The 17,173-nt window shown below is 41.0% G+C and overlaps 1 protein-coding gene across 1 annotated transcript in view; it reads left to right on the forward strand.

Moving 5' to 3' along the window:
* The window catches only part of LOC110522704 (anoctamin-3), a 135,029-nt gene that overhangs the window by 81,097 nt on the left and 36,759 nt on the right, over positions 1 to 17,173 (forward strand). The window contains exons 12-15 of the mRNA XM_036968983.2: positions 2,646 to 2,780; positions 3,684 to 3,780; positions 8,132 to 8,192; positions 16,019 to 16,101. Coding sequence (XP_036824878.2) covers positions 2,646 to 2,780; positions 3,684 to 3,780; positions 8,132 to 8,192; positions 16,019 to 16,101 — 376 coding nt within the window. The remainder of the gene's footprint in view (positions 1 to 2,645; positions 2,781 to 3,683; positions 3,781 to 8,131; positions 8,193 to 16,018; positions 16,102 to 17,173) is intronic.

The raw sequence follows: 17,173 nt of genomic DNA on the forward strand, positions 1-17,173 counted from the left end.
TGAATAGTTTTCTCGTCCATCCACCTACAGTAGAAGCACGACATAGGTGCATAATATACTTATTTTAATTCATGGACGTATTTCCTGTCAGTCAAATAATGGTGTTTTCTTGTCACATACACCAGATAGGTGCAGTGAAATGTGTTGTTTTAGCAAATTAGGGTTAGGTGCCTTACTCAAGGGCACATCGGCAGATGTTTCACCCTGTCGGCTCGGGTATTCGAACCAGTGACCTTTCCGTTACTGGGCTAACGCTGTACCTGCTGCCGCTAGGGGGTCCAATTGAATCAGTCCATGTCGGGGAGTTTTTGCCAATTTATCTTCTTTATTGGACTTGTTCGCTGCCACGCATGTTCTTTGCCTGGTTGGTTACAAGGTACTTGTTGACTGCCACGCCTGTTCTTTGCCTGGTTGGTTACAAGGTACTTGTTGACTGCCACGCCTGTTCTTTGCCTGGTTGGTTACAAGGTACTTGTTGACTGCCACACCTGTTCTTTGCCTGGTTGGTTACAGGGTACTTGTTGACTGCCACACCTGTTCTTTGCCTGGTTGGTTACAAGGTACTTGTTGACTGCCACGCCTGTTCTTTGCCTGGTTGGTTACAAGGTACTTGTTGACTGCCACGCCTGTTCTTTGCCTGGTTGGTTACAAGGTACTTGTTCCCTGCCACGCCTGTTCTTTGCCTGGTTGGTTACAGGGTACTTGTTGACTGCCATGCATGTTCTTTGCCTGGTTGGTTACAAGGTACTTGTTCCCTGCCACGCATGTTCTTTGCCTGGTTGGTTACAAAGTACTTGTTCCCTGCCACGCATGTTCTTTGCCTGGTTGGTTACAGGGTACTTGTTGACTGCCACGCCTGTTCTTTGCCTGGTTGGTTACAAGGTACTTGTTGACTGCCACGCCTGTTCTTTGCCTGGTTGGTTACAGGGTACTTGTTGACTGCCACGCCTGTTCTTTGCCTGGTTGGTTACAAGGTACTTGTTGACTGCCACGCCTGTTCTTTGCCTGGTTGGTTACAAAGTACTTGTTCCCTGCCACGCCTGATCTTTGCCTGGTTAGTTACAAGGTACTTGTTGACTGCCACGCCTGTTGTTTGCCTGGTTGGTTACAAGGTACTTGTTGACTGCCACGCCTGTTCTTTGCCTGGTTGGTTACAAGGTACTTGTTGACTGCCACGCCTGTTGTTTGCCTGGTTGGTTACAAGGTACTTGTTGACTGCCACGCCTGTTGTTTGCCTGGTTGGTTACAAGGTACTTGTTGACTGCCACGCCTGTTCTTTGCCTGGTTGGTTACAAGGTACTTGTTGACTGCCACGCCTGTTCTTTGCCTGGTTGGTTACAAGGTACTTGTTGACTGCCACGCCTGTTGTTTGCCTGGTTGGTTACAAGGTACTTGTTGACTGCCACGCCTGTTCTTTGCCTGGTTGGTTACAAGGTACTTGTTGACTGCCACGCCTGTTCTTTGCCTGGTTGGTTACAAGGTACTTGTTCCCTGCCACGCCTGTTCTTTGCCTGGTTGGTTACAAGGTACTTGTTGACTGCCACGCCTGTTCTTTGCCTGGTTGGTTACAGGGTACTTGTTGACTGCCACGCCTGTTCTTTGCCTGGTTGGTTACAAGGTACTTGTTGACTGCCACGCCTGTTCTTTGCCTGGTTGGTTACAAAGTACTTGTTCCCTGCCACGCCTGATCTTTGCCTGGTTAGTTACAAGGTACTTGTTGACTGCCACGCCTGTTGTTTGCCTGGTTGGTTACAAGGTACTTGTTGACTGCCACGCCTGTTCTTTGCCTGGTTGGTTACAAGGTACTTGTTGACTGCCACGCCTGTTGTTTGCCTGGTTGGTTACAAGGTACTTGTTGACTGCCACGCCTGTTGTTTGCCTAGTTGGTTACAAGGTACTTGTTGACTGCCACGCCTGTTCTTTGCCTGGTTGGTTACAAGGTACTTGTTGACTGCCACGCCTGTTCTTTGCCTGGTTGGTTACAAGGTACTTGTTGACTGCCACGCCTGTTGTTTGCCTGGTTGGTTACAAGGTACTTGTTGACTGCCACGCCTGTTCTTTGCCTGGTTGGTTACAAGGTACTTGTTCCCTGCCACGCCTGTTCTTTGCCTGGTTGGTTACAGGGTACTTGTTGACTGCCATGCATGTTCTTTGCCTGGTTGGTTACAAGGTACTTGTTCCCTGCCACGCATGTTCTTTGCCTGGTTGGTTACAAAGTACTTGTTCCCTGCCACGCCTGATCTTTGCCTGGTTAGTTACAGGGTACTTGTTGACTGCCATGCATGTTCTTTGCCTGGTTGGTTACAAGGTACTTGTTCCCTGCCACGCATGTTCTTTGCCTGGTTGGTTACAGGGTACTTGTTGACTGCCACGCCTGTTCTTTGCCTGGTTGGTTACAAAGTACTTGTTCCCTGCCACGCCTGATCTTTGCCTGGTTAGTTACAAGGTACTTGTTGACTGCCACGCCTGTTGTTTGCCTGGTTGGTTACAAGGTACTTGTTGACTGCCACGCCTGTTCTTTGCCTGGTTGGTTACAAAGTACTTGTTGACTGCCAGGCAAATACAGCTGGGTCTGAATTTAAAGATCGACCATGTTGGGATTAGCTTTTGCTAATTTATCTTGTTCATTGGACTCTCCTCTCCAGGCGTTACTTTGGGGAGAAGATTGGGCTGTACTTTGCCTGGCTGGGTTGGTACACTGGCATGCTGATCCCGGCAGCTCTTGTGGGTCTCCTCGTTTTCCTCTACGGATTTCTTACCATGGACACCAGCCAAGTCAGGTCAGTCAGGACACACCACACCGGAGCTTCTGTGTCCCAAATGAAACCCTCTTACCTTTGACCCGAGCCCTTATAGGCGTCCCGAATGATACTCTCTTCCCTTTGACCCGAGCTCTTATAGGCGTCCCGAATGATACCCTCTTACCTTTGACCCGAGCTCTTATAGGCGTCCCGAATGATACCCTCTTCCCTTTGACCCGTGCTCTTATAGGCATCCCGAATGATACCCTCTTCCCTTTGCCCGAGCCCTTATAGGCGTCCCGAATCATACCCTCTTCCCTTTGACCCAAGCCCTTATAGGCATCCCGAATGATACCCTCTTCCCTTTGACCCGAGCCCTTATAGGCGTCCCGATTGATACCCTCTTCCCTTTGCCCGAGCCCTTATAGGCATCCCGAATGATACCCTCTTCCCTTTGACCCGAGCCCTTATAGGCGTCCCAAATGATACCCTCTTCCCTTTGACCCGAGCCCTTATAGGCATCCCGAATGATACCCTCTTCCCTTTGACCCGAGCCCTTATAGGCATCCCGAATGATACCCTATTCCCTAGATAGTGCACAACAGAGCCTATGGGCCCTAGTCAAAAGTCATGACACTATAAAGAGATTAGGGTGCCAGTCAGGACACCCCACAACTCTCAATGATATTGTTATTGATCTGACAGCTTGTGTATACAGCCTGCAGATTTGAAAGGGTTTACATTAACCCTAAGCCTAGCCTTAAACGTAAACTTAACCCTAACCCCCTAACCTTAAACTTAAACCTAACACCCTTAACCCCCTAACCTTGAACCTAAACTTAACACCCCTAACCTTAACTTTAATACATTTCGATCTCTTTATGTCTGATCTCTATGTCTGGTTCAAATGTTAATGAAGTTTTCCTATGTCTGTCCCTTCAGTAAAGAGATCTGTGAGGCCAACACTACTATCATGTGTCCTATGTGTGAGGAGAACTGCAACACCTGGAAACTCAGTGACAGCTGTGTCTATGCAAAGGTCAGTAATTAGACCGTTAATCTATTCTGTTCTATTTTATTCTATTCTGTTCTATTTTATTCTATTCTGTTCTATTCTGTTCTATTATATACTGTTCCATTCTATTCTGTTCTATTTTATTCTATTCTGTTCTATTCTGTTCTATTATATTCTGTTCCATTCTATTCTGTTCTATTTTATTATATTCTGTTCTATTCTGTTCTATTATATTCTGTTCCATTATATTCTGTTCCATTCTATTCTGTTCTATTTTATTCTATTGTGTTCTATTCTGTTCTATTAAATTCTGTTCTATTTTATTCTATTCTGTTCTATTCTGTTCTATTATATTCTGTTCCATTCTATTCTGTTCCATTCTATTCTGTTCTATTTTATTCTATTCTGTTCTATTCTGTTCTATTAAATTATGTTATATTTTATTATATTCTGTTCTATTCTGTTCCATTCTATTCTGTTCTATTTTATTCTATTCTGTTCTATTCTGTTCTATTAAATTATGTTATATTATATTATGTTCTGTTCTATTCTGTTCTATTCTGTTCTATTCTGTTCTATTCTGTTCTATTCTGTTCTGTTCCATTCTATTCTGTTCTATTTTATTCTATTCTGTTCTATTCTGTTCTATTAAATTATGTTATATTATATTATGTTCTGTTCTATTCTGTTCTATTCTGTTCTATTCTGTTCTGTTCCATTCTATTCTGTTCTATTCTGTTCTATTCTGTTCTATTCTGTTCTATTCTGTTCTGTTCCATTCTATTCTGTTCTATTCTGTTCTAATGTATTCTATTCTGTTCTATTCTGTTCTATTCTGTTCTAATGGATTCTATTCTGTTCTATTCTGTTCTATTCTGTTCTATTGTATTCTATTCTGTTCTATTCTGTTCTATTCTGTTCTAATGTATTCTATTCTGTTCTATTCTGTTCTGTTCTATTCTGTTCTATTTTATTCTATTCTGTTCTATTCTGTTCTATGTTATTCTATTATGTTCTATTCTGTTCCATTCTATTCTGTTCTATTTTATTCTATTCTGTTCTATTCTGTTCTATGTTATTCTATTATGTTCTATTCTGTTCTATTATATTCTGTTCCATTCTATTCTGTTCCATTCTATTCTGTTCTATTTTATTATATTCTGTTCTATTCTGTTCTATTAAATTATGTTCTATTTTATTATATTCTGTTCTATTCTGTTCCATTCTATTCTGTTCTATTTTATTCTATTCTGTTCTATTCTGTTCTATTAAATTATGTTATATTTTATTATATTCTGTTCTATTCTGTTCCATTCTATTCTGTTCTATTTTATTCTATTCTGTTCTATTCTGTTCTATTAAATTATGTTCTATTATATTATGTTCTGTTCTATTCTGTTCTATTCTGTTCTATTCTGTTCTATTCTGTTCTATTCTGTTCTGTTCCATTCTATTCTGTTCTATTCTGTTCTATTCTGTTCTATTCTGTTCTATTCTGTTCTGTTCCATTCTATTCTGTTCTATTCTGTTCTAATGTATTCTATTCTGTTCTATTCTGTTCTATTCTGTTCTAATGGATTCTATTCTGTTCTATTCTGTTCTATTGTATTCTATTCTGTTCTATTCTGTTCTATTCTGTTCTAATGTATTCTATTCTGTTCTATTCTGTTCTGTTCTATTCTGTTCTATTTTATTCTATTCTGTTCTATTCTGTTCTATGTTATTCTATTATGTTCTATTCTGTTCCATTCTATTTTGTTCTATTTTATTCTATTCTGTTCTATTCTGTTCTATGTTATTCTATTATGTTCTATTCTGTTCTATTATATTCTGTTCCATTCTATTCTGTTCCATTCTATTCTGTTCTATTTTATTCTATTCTGTTCTATTCTGTTCTATTAAATTATGTTCTATTTTATTATATTCTGTTCTATTCTGTTCCATTCTATTCTGTTCTATTTTATTCTATTCTGTTCTATTCTGTTCTATTAAATTATGTTCTATTATATTATGTTCTGTTCTATTCTGTTCTATTCTGTTCTATTCTGTTCTATTATGTTCTATTCTGTTCTGTTCCATTCTATTCTGTTCTATTCTGTTCTATTCTGTTCTATTCTGTTCTATTCTGTTCTATTCTGTTCTGTTCCATTCTATTCTGTTCTAATCTGTTCTAATGTATTCTATTCTGTTCTATTCTGTTCTATTCTGTTCTAATGGATTCTATTCTGTTCTATTCTGTTCTATTCTGTTCTAATGTATTCTATTCTGTTCTGTTCCATTCTATTCTGTTCTATTCTGTTCTATTCTGTTCTAATGTATTCTATTCTGTTTTATTCTATTATATTCTATTATGTTCTATTCTGTTCTATTCCACCCTGTTAGCTCAGAGTGGAATATAATAGCTGTCTATGCAAAGGGAAATTAAATGCTAATCTCTCTTAACAGTTTGAGATCGCCAACATAAATGTGCTAGCTAGCCACACAACATTTGGTGGCTTCCGAGATTAGTAAGACCCCTGAGGAATTAGAGCTAACAGGTTTAAAAATAGAACGCTATGCTGGTATGCTGTAGGTGTAGAAGTACTATAGTAAACAGAAGTACTACTAGTTAACTAGTACTATTACTGTCCCTGAGTATCAATCACACAACAGTTAACTAGTACTATTACTCTCCCTGAGTATCAATCACACAACAGTTAACTAATACTATTACTGTCCCCGAGTATCAATCACACAACAGTTAACTAGTACTATTACTGTCCCTGAGGATCAATCACACAACAGTTAACTAGTACTATTACTGTCCCTGAGGATCAATCACACAACAGTTAACTAGTACTATTACTGTCCCTGAGTATCAATCATACAACAGTTAACTAGTACTGTTACTGTCCCTGAGGATCAATCACACAACAGTTAACTAGTACTGTTACTGTCCCTGAGGATCAATCACACAACAGTTAACTAGTACTGTTACTGTCCCTGAGGATCAATCACACAACAGTTAACTAGTACTATTACTGTCCCTGAGGATCAATCACACAACAGTTAACTAGTACTATTACTGTCCCTGAGGATCAATCACACAACAGTTAACTAGTACTGTTACTGTCCCTGAGGATCAATCACACAACAGTTAACTAGTACTATTACTGTCCCTGAGGATCAATCACACAACAGTTAACTAGTACTGTTACTGTCCCTGAGGATCAATCACACAACAGTTAACTAGTACTATTACTGTCCCTGAGGATCAATCACACAACAGTTAACTAGTACTATTACTGTCTCTGAGGATCAATCACACAACAGTTAACTAGTACTATTACTGCCTCTGAGGATCAATCACACAACAGTTAACTAGTACTATTACTGTCTCTGAGGATCAATCACACAACAGTTAACTAGTACTGTTACTGTCCCTGAGGATCAATCACACAACAGTCGATGCATGTTATTGTTAAGCTATGCTGAGCAGTCATGACAGAAATGCTTAATGCAGGGTTGTTCAAATCTTACCCTGTGAGGTCCAGACTACTGCTGCTTTTAGGTTCTGCCTGATAATGAATCACACCTACCCGGTGTCCCAGGTCTAAATCAGTCTTTAATTAGAGGGGAAGAAAGAACGAAAATATTGGAAGTGGCTTCAAGGTCCAGAGTTGAATTTGAGGGGTTTAGCGGCTGTATGACCTGCCACAACGTATGTGGATGTGATGTGGATATATTTTCACGCGGAAGTGAAGTGGGCAAAACTGGTTGAAAGGACATCATTACAATCAGTTTTGTTTTGCTGTGATATATTATATTGTAAATGTTCCGAGTGATGGTGCCCCATTCCGGCGGGTAAATGACAACAATATGCCGTCTACCAGATGCTTTTATCCAAAGCGACAGTCATGCAAACATTTTTATGAGAGTATTGATTATGCAGTCGCTCTAGAATCTGCTTTCTTTTCCCACTGCAGTTCTGACATTTGGCATGGCAAAGATGTTTTGTCCAATTTGTCACAAGATATGCACTGACGGGCGGGACATTGTGTTGACGTGTCACTTTATTTGACAATTTCACGCTGTAAAGGTGTGGCGATTGGTTAAAATCGTAGCCCTCGTGTTGGAGTGTGACGATCAGACAGTTTTATGTGTAAGATTGTGATGATTTGACATTTTTTTGTTTTGTTTTTGTGGTTATTGTGCCCTGATAGGTGAAATTTTTAAGCAGTCACAAAATATGCGGGGAATTGATTTAGCAAACAAAACAACAACAATCTTCAAGCACAGAATGGCAAAATCCTGGATGGACTGATTATTTACCAGTTACAATGAATAGAACGGGAAGAAAATTGTTTATGTAGATCAATGTGTTTTCTTTTTGCAGGTGACCCATCTCTTCGACAATGGAGGAACTGTGTTCTTTGCTATCTTTATGGCAATATGGGGTAGGTAAAGAGATTATTTGGTATTTTTCTGTGGCCTCTCTCTCTCTCTCTCTCTCTCTCGCTTTCTCTCTCTCTCTCTGCCTCTCTGCCTCTCTGCCTCTCTCCCTCGCTGTCTCTCTCTGTCTCTCTCTCTCGCTGTCTCTCTCTGCCTCTCTCTCTCGCTCTGTCTCTCCCTCTCTCTCTCTCCCTCTCTCTCTCTCTCTCTCTTTCTCTCTGTCTGTCTGTCTCTCTCTCTCTCTCTCTCTCTCTCTCTCTCTCTCTCTCTCTCTCTCTCTCTCTCTCTGTCTGTCTCTCTCTCTCTCTCTCTCTCTCTCTCTCTCTCTCTCTCACTGCCTCTCTCTCTCTCTCTCTCTCTCAGCCTTTTCTATTACTGCTGTGGAAAAGTAGAATCAAATGTATTTATAAAGACCTTTTATGATACACTGAACAAAAATGTAAACACAACATGTAAGAAGTGTTGGTCCCATGTTTCATGAGCTGAAATAAATGATCACAGAATTGTTCCATTTGCACAAAAAGCTTATTTCTCTCAAATGTTGTGGACAAATTTACTTTGCCAAGATAATTCATCCACCTGACAGGTGTGGCATATCAAGAACCTGATTATACAGCATGATCATTACACATGTGCACCTTGTGCTGGGGACAATAAAAGGCCACTTTAAAATGCGCAGTTATGTCACACAACACAATGCCAGAGACGTCTCAAGTTTTGAGGGAGTGTGCAATTGGCATGCTGACTACAGGATTGTCCACCATTGAATGATAATTTCTCTACCATAAGCCGCCTCCAACGTAATTTTAGAGAATTTGTCAGTTGTCCAACCGGCCTCATAACAGCAGACCACATGTAACCACGCCATCCCAGGACCTCCACATCTGGCATCTTCACCTGCGGGATCTGAGACCAGCCACCCAGACAGCTGATGAAACTGTGGGTTTGCACAACGAAGAATTTCTGCACAAGCTGTCAGAAACCGTCTCAGGGAAGCTCATCTGCTTGCTTGTCGTCCTCACCAGGGTCTTGACCTGACTGCAGTTCGGCGTCGTAACTGACTTCAGTGGGCTAATACTCACCTTCGATGGCCTCTGGCACGCTGGAGAAGTGTGCTCATCATGAATGAATCCCGGTTTCAACTGTACCGGGCAGATGGCAGACAGCATGTATGGCGTTGTGTGGGAGAGCGGTTTGCTGATGTCAGCATTGTGAACAAAGTGCCCCATGGTGGCGGTGGGGTTATGGCATGGGCAGACATAAGCTACGGACAACAAATACAATTGCATTTTATCAATGGCAATTTGAATGAACAGAGATGCCGTGACGAGATCCACAGGCCCATTGTTGTGCCATTCATCCGCCGCCATTCACCTCATGTTTCAGCATGATAATGTATGGCCCCATGTCGCAAGGATCTGTACATAATTCCTGGAAGCTGAAAATGTGCTAGTTTTTCTATGGCCTGCGTACTCACCAGACATGTCACCCATTGATCATGTTTGGGATGCTCTGGATACAGCAACTTCACACAGCCAATTGAAGAGGAGTGGGACAACATTACACAGGCCACAATCAACAGCTTGATCAACTCTATGCGAAGGAGATGTGTTGCGCGGCAAATGCTGGTCACACCAGCTACTGACAGGTTTTCTGATCTACGCCCCTGCCTCTTTTTTTTAAGGTATCTGTGACGAACAGATACGTATCTGTATTCCCAGTCATGTGACATCCATAGATTAGGGCCTAATGAATGTATTTCAATGGACTGATTACCTTCTATGAACATTAACTCAGTTAAATCTTTGAAGTTGTTGCGTTTATTTTTATGTTCAGTCTATTTGGAGTCCCTAAAGCTTTAAAAAAAATAATTAAAAGGATATTCGCTCAGTTGCATGATCCAATGGCACAATAGATTTGGTTATTTTCAATCATGTGTGGACAAATACACACCTATAAATGATCACAGAAATGTTCCATTTGCACAAAAAGCTTATTTCTCTCAAATGTTGTGGACAAATTTACTTTGTCAAGATAATCCATCCACCTGACAGGTGTGGCATATCAAGAACCTGATTAAACAGCATAATCATTACACATGTGCGCCTTGTGCTGGGGACAATAAAAGGCCACTTTAAAACGTGGACGAATACACACAGACACACCCTTTACCATTACACCGCTGTACCAGTTTTCCACATTAAATCTATTGATCCTTTTAGAGCTTTAATACATCTCCAAGGCAACCAAATAACATATTCACCTGAGAAATCAACACAAAAGCTGGAGAGCATTTTTTTTACATACAGTAGAAAGTAAAACTGTCTCGGAAACCCGATTCACTTTAAAATACATCTAGAATGTCAATGATTCTACTTGTCCTTTGTCATTTACCTAATAAGACATTTCTATTTAGCGAACATATAGCTAGGGTCCCTGTATTTACTAAAATATATATACAGGATATACAGTACCAGTCATACGTTTGGATGTACACTAAATAAATAAAGTTTAAATAAATAAATAATATATATATATATATACACACTACCGTTCAAAAGTTTGGGGTCACTTAGAAATGTTCTTGTTTTTAAAAGAAAAGTTATTTTTTTGTCCGTTAAAATTAACATCAAATTGATCCGAAATACAGTGCAGACATTGTTGTAAATTACTATTGTAGCTGGAAACGGCTCATTTTTTAAAATGGAATATCTACATAGGCGTACAGAGGCCGATTATCAGCAACCATCACTCCTGTGGTCCAATGGCACGTTGTGTTAGCTAATCTAAGTTTATCATTTAAAAGGCTAATTGATCATTAGAGTGTCTAGTTTGGTGTTTTGCGGGTACTATTTAATGAAGCTGCTAGTTGAGGACTTGTGAGGCATCTGTTTCTCAAACTAGACACTCTAATGTACTTGTCCTCTTGCTCAGTTGTGCACCAGGGCCTCCCACTTTCTATTCTGGTTAGAGGCATTTTACGCTGTTCTGTGAAGGGAGTAGTACACAGCATTGTGTTCTTTGTTCTTTGTTTCTGGCCATTTTGAGCCTATAATCGAACCCACAAATGTTGATACTCAACTAGTCTAAAGAAGGCCAGTTTTATTGCTTCTTTAATCAGGACAACAGTTTTCAGCTGTGCTAACATAATTACAAAAGGGTTTTCTAATGATCAATTAGCCTTTTAAAATGATATACTAGGATTAGCTAACACAACGTGCCATTGGAACACAGGAGTGATGGTTGCTGATAATGGGCCTCTGTACGCCTATGTAGATATTATATTAAAAATCAGCCGTTTCCACCTACAATAGTCATTAACAACATTAACAATGTCTACACTGCATTTCTGATCAATTTGATGCTATTTTAATGAACAAAAAATTTGCTTTTCTTTCAGAAACAAGAACATTTCTAAATGACCCCAAACTTTTGAAAGGTAGTGTACCTACTCATTCAATGTTTTTTCTTTATTTTCACTATTTTCTACATTGTAGAATAATAGTGAAGACATTAAAACTAAGAAAAATACAACTGGAATCAGGGAGTAACCAAAAAAGTGTTAAACCAATCAAAATATATTTTATATTTGAGATTCTTAAAAGTAGCCACCCTGGTAACTCTAATGAACTTATCCTCTGCAGCAGAGGTATCTCTGGGTCTTCCTTTCCTCTGAAACAAAGTTCAAAGTTCGTGAAATGTTCTGCGTTGACTGACCTCCATGTCTTAAAGTAATGATGGACTGTCGTTTCTCTTCGCTCATTTCAGCTGTTCTTGGCATAATATGGACATGGTCTTTTACCAAGTAGGGCTGTCTTCTGTATAACACAACTGATTGGCTCAAATGCATTAAGGAAATCAATTCCACAAATTAACTTTTAACAAGACACACCTGTTCATTGAAATTCATACCAGGTGACTACCACATGAAGCTGCTTGAGAAAATGCAAAGAGTGTCATCAAGGCAACGGGTGGCTACTTTGAAGAATCTAAAATATAAAAATATTTTGATTTGTTTAACACTTTTTTGGTTACTACATGATTCCATATTTGTTATTTCATAGTTTTGATGTCTTCATTATTGTTCTACAATGTAGAAAAATAGTAAAAATAAAGAAAAACCCTTGAATGAGTGTGTCTGAACTTTTGACTGGTACTGCATATATATAAAACAAAGTTGTGTATTTTCATCTAGATATCAGTTTCAAACTGATATGTGGAAGATTTTTTACCATTGAAGACAGTGTTACAATTAACCCCGCAGCCTGTTTACAATTAACCCTGTGAGAAATACAAGGTGGACATGTCACTTTCACCACAGTCGGTTGAATTGTACAGGTAGGTCCTAGAAACTTTGTTACCGTGTATAACGGTAGCAAATACATGTATGTTGTTCGTATGAAAGTATTATGAATCTGTCTCAAATGTTATTTTTATAGTAAGTAAAACTCTAAAACTGTTACTTTGTTCCCCAGTCTCCCCTACTAATTATGTCTAATAGTAATTAGTAATGAAACACCCAGGAGGGAGAAGTTGTGTGTGCCTGCCTGCCTGCCTGTGTGTGTGTGTGCGCGTTCATGTGCTCTTTGAGAGGAAAAACCCACACAGTACAGTCTCACACTGATGTTAGCTAACACCGCTCCTGTTGGGACTGTGTACCAGCATCATTCTCTTAACGCCCATCCAAAGCAATCTTCCCTCAGCTCTGTCCACACCTCCAGGACAGGAAATGGAAAAACATCCAGGATTTGTCCCAAATGGTACCCTTTTCCCTTTATAGTGACCTACTTTTGACCAGGGACCATGAGAATAGGGTGCCTTATGGGACCGAGGCCCTGACTTCATTACGATCAATAGGAAACTCACTGTAGGCTGCTGCAACCAAACACACTGTACTATTGATCCATCCAACAGCTAGGCTGGTCTGCTCAATAATCACCCCGTCCCTCAGGCTGGTCTGCTCAATAATCACCCCGCCCCTCAGGCTGGTCTGCTGAATAATCACTTCGTCCCTTAGGCTGGTCTGGTGAATAATCACCCCGTCCCTTAGGCTGGTCTGCTCAATAATTACCCCGTCCCTTAGGCTGGTCTGCTGAATAATCACCCCGTCCCTTAGGCTGGTCTGCTGAATAATCACCCCGCCCCTCAGGCTGGTCTGCTCAATAATCACCCCGTCCCTTAGGCTGGTCTGGTGAATAATCACCCCATCCCTTAGGCTGGTCTGCTCAATAATCACCCCGTCCCTTAGGCTGGTCTGCTGAATAATCACCCTGTCCCTCAGGCTGGTCTGCTCAATAATCACCCCGTCCCTTAGGCTGGTCTGCTCAAAAATCACCCCGTCCCTTAGGCTGGTCTGCTCAATAATCACCCCGGTTTAGGGGAAACTTGCTGGGCTGTTGTGACTGGTATGTCTGCGGTCACAGTAAATGAAGCCTCTGTTGTGTCTGGGGTCACAGTAAATGAAGCCTCTGTTGTGTCTGGGGTCACAGTAAATGAAGCCTCTGGTGTGTCTGGGGTCACAGTAAATGAAGCCTCTGGTGTGTCTGGGGTCACAGTAAATGAAGCCTCTGGTGTGTCTGGGGTCACAGTAGACCCGTCTGGTCTCGTAATGGCATCTTTCCAAGTCTCGTTCATCAGTATGGAAAAAACGTGTGTACACCTGGACAGCAAGTCTTGGTCCAATCAGACTGGTTGACTTTTCTAGTGGCAGTGTAGACGAGCAGGAAGCAACAGCCCTGCAGCACGAGGCTCAGATGAAAAATGGGTCAGCCCATCTGATTGGCTGCTCTTCCTCGTCTACTCCTCTTTAAACAGAGAAGTGGGTCAGTCTACGTTAAACTACAGTGCCTTGCGAAAGCATTCGGCCCCCTTGAACTTTGCGACCTTTTGCCACATTTCAGGCTACAAACATAAAGATATAAAACTGTATTTTTTTGTGATGAATCAACAACAAGTTGGACACAATCATGAAGTGGAGCGACATTTATTGGATATTTCAAACTTTTTTAACAAATCAAAACTGAAAAATTGGGCGTGCAAAATTATTCAGCCCTCTTAAGTTAATACTTTGTAGCGCCACCTTTTGCTGCGATTACAGCTGTAAGTCGCTTGGGGTATGTCTCTATCAGTTTTGCACATCGAGAGACTGAAATTTTTTCCCATTCCTCCTTGCAAAACAGCTCGAGCTCAGTGAGGTTGGATCTTTCCACAGATTCTCGATTGGATTCAGGTCTGGACTTTGACTTGGCCATTCTAACACCTGGATATGTTTATTTTTTAACCATTCCATTGTAGATTTTGCTTCATGTTTTGGATCATTGTCTTGTTGGAAGACAAATCTCCGTCCCAGTCTCAGGTCTTTTGCAGACTCCATCAGGTTTTCTTCCAGAATGGTCCTGTATTTGGCTCCATCCATTTTCCCATCAATTTTAACCATCTTCCCTGTCCCTGCTGAAGAAAAGCAGGCCCAAACCATGATGCTGCCACCACCATGTTTGACAGTGGGGATGGTGTGTTCAGCTGTGTTGCTTTTACGCCAAACATAACGTTTTGCATTGATGCCAAAAAGTTCAATTTTGGTTTCATCTGACCAGAGCACCTTCTTCCACATGTTTGGTGTGTCTCCCAGGTGGCTTGTGGCAAACTTTAAACAACACTTTTTATGGATATCTTTAAGAAATGGCTTTCTTCTTGCCACTCTTCCATAAAGGCCAGATTTGTGCAATCTACGACTGATTGTTGTCCTATGGACAGAGTCTCCCACCTCAGCTGTAGATCTCTGCAGTTCATCCAGAGTGATCATGGGCCTCTTGGCTGCATCTCTGATCAGTCTTCTCCTTGTATGAGCTGAAAGTTTAGAGGGACGGCCAGGTCTTGGTAGATTTGCAGTGGTCTGATACTCCTTCCATTTCAATATTATCGCTTGCACAGTGCTCCTTGGGATGTTTAAAGCTTGGGAAATCTTTTTGTATCCAAATCCGGCTTTAAACTTCTTCACAACAGTATCACGGACCTGCCTGGTGTGTTCCTTGTTCTTCATGATGCTCTCTGCGCTTTTAACGGACCTCTGAGACTATTACAGTGCCGGTGCATTTATACGGAGACTTGATTACACACAGGTGGATTGTATTTATCATCATTAGTCATTTAGGTCAACATTGGATCATTCAGAGATCCTCACTGAACTTCTGGAGAGAGTTTGCTGCACTGAAAGTAAAGGGGCTGAATAATTTTGCACGCCCAATTTTTCAGGTTTTGATTTGTTAAAAAAGTTTGAAATATCCAATAAATGTCGTTCCACTTCATGATTGTGTCCCACTTGTTGTTGATTCCTCACCAAAAAAATACAGTTTTATATCTTTATGTTTGAAGCCTGAAATGTGGCAAAAGGTTGCAAAGTTCAAGGGGGCCGAATACTTTCGCAAGGCACTGTATATCCTGAACAGGAGACTGCCAAATCAAACAGGCATGGATAAACTTCAATTCTGCCCAATTCAAAATATTAATATTTGAATCGGTATTAGAAATCACCATAATTCTCTTTGTGTATCCAATGTTTCTGTGTTTAGGGAATATGCCATAGAGTTATTCCCCCTCGAGAATTTAAATATCAATGTGGCCCCTCCCACAATTGTCAAAAATATCGACGCTGGGCACCGCCAAGAAACGTCGGGGAACCCCAAGAGACAATATGTAACTCGAACCCTCTGTGTCAAGCTGCATTGCAATTATATTAAATCTATTTCTATTTTCTACATAGAGGAATAAATCAATTCAGTCATTCCATGGAATGTTGATTGATCCGTGTTCCGTTGGAATGTTGTCCCTGTAGCCACGGTGTTCCTGGAGTTCTGGAAGAGGAGGAGGGCGGAGCTGACTTATGACTGGGACCTCATCGACTGGGAGGAGGAAGAGGTTGGTCTATTCACCAATACCTGCTTTATTTATATGATATCATGTGATTCTTGTCATGTATACTACTACTACAATACTACTACATAACGTGTTACGTATGATACGGTCAAGTCATTTAGAAACTGTTGATTGGGTAGAGTAAGAGGTTAGTCAGCAATATCTGGTATAATAATATGATATGTCAAAGACATGTACATTTACAGTGCCAGTCAACAGTGTGGACACACCTACTCATTCAAGGGTTTTTCTTTATTTTTTTACTGTTTTCTACATTGTAGAATAATAGCGAAGACATCAAAACTATGAAATAACACATATGGAATCATGTAGTAACCAAAAAAGTGTTAAACAAATCAAAACAATATTTTAGATTTTAGATTCTTTAAAGTAGCCACTCTTTGCCTCGATGACAGCTTTGCACACTCTTGGCATTCTCTCAACCAGCTTCACTTGGAATGCTTTTCCAACAGTCTTGAAGGAGTTCCCACGTATGCTGAGCACTAGTTGGCTGCTTTTCCTTCACTCTGCGGTCCAACTTATCCCAAACCATCTCAATTGGGTTGAGGTCAGGTGATTGTGGAGGCCAGGACATCTGATGCAGCACTCCATCACTCTCCTTCTTGATCAAATAGCCTTTACACAGCCTGGAGGTGTGTTGGGTCATTGTCCTGTTGAAAACAAATGATAGTCCCACTAAGCGCAAACCAGATGGGATGGCGTATCGCTGCAGAATGCTGTGGTAGCCATGCTGGTTAAGGGTGCCTTGAATTCTAAATACATTACTGACAGTGTCCCCAGCAAAGCACCCCCACACCATCACACCTACTTCTCCATGCTTCACGGTGGGAACCACACACCATCACACCTCCTCCTCCTTGTTTCACAGTGGGAACCACACACCATCACACCTCCTCCTCCATGCTTCACGGTGGGAACCACACACCATCACACCTCCTCCTCCATGCTTCATGGTGGGAACCACACCCACACACCATCACACCTCCTCCTCCATGCTTCACTGTGGGAACCACACACCATCACACCTCCTCCTCCATGCTTTACGGTGGGAACC

The sequence above is a fragment of the Oncorhynchus mykiss genome, chromosome 4 (assembly GCF_057628025.1).
Source record: "Oncorhynchus mykiss isolate SJ-2025 chromosome 4, ASM5762802v1, whole genome shotgun sequence".
Taxonomy (NCBI): domain Eukaryota; kingdom Metazoa; phylum Chordata; class Actinopteri; order Salmoniformes; family Salmonidae; genus Oncorhynchus; species Oncorhynchus mykiss.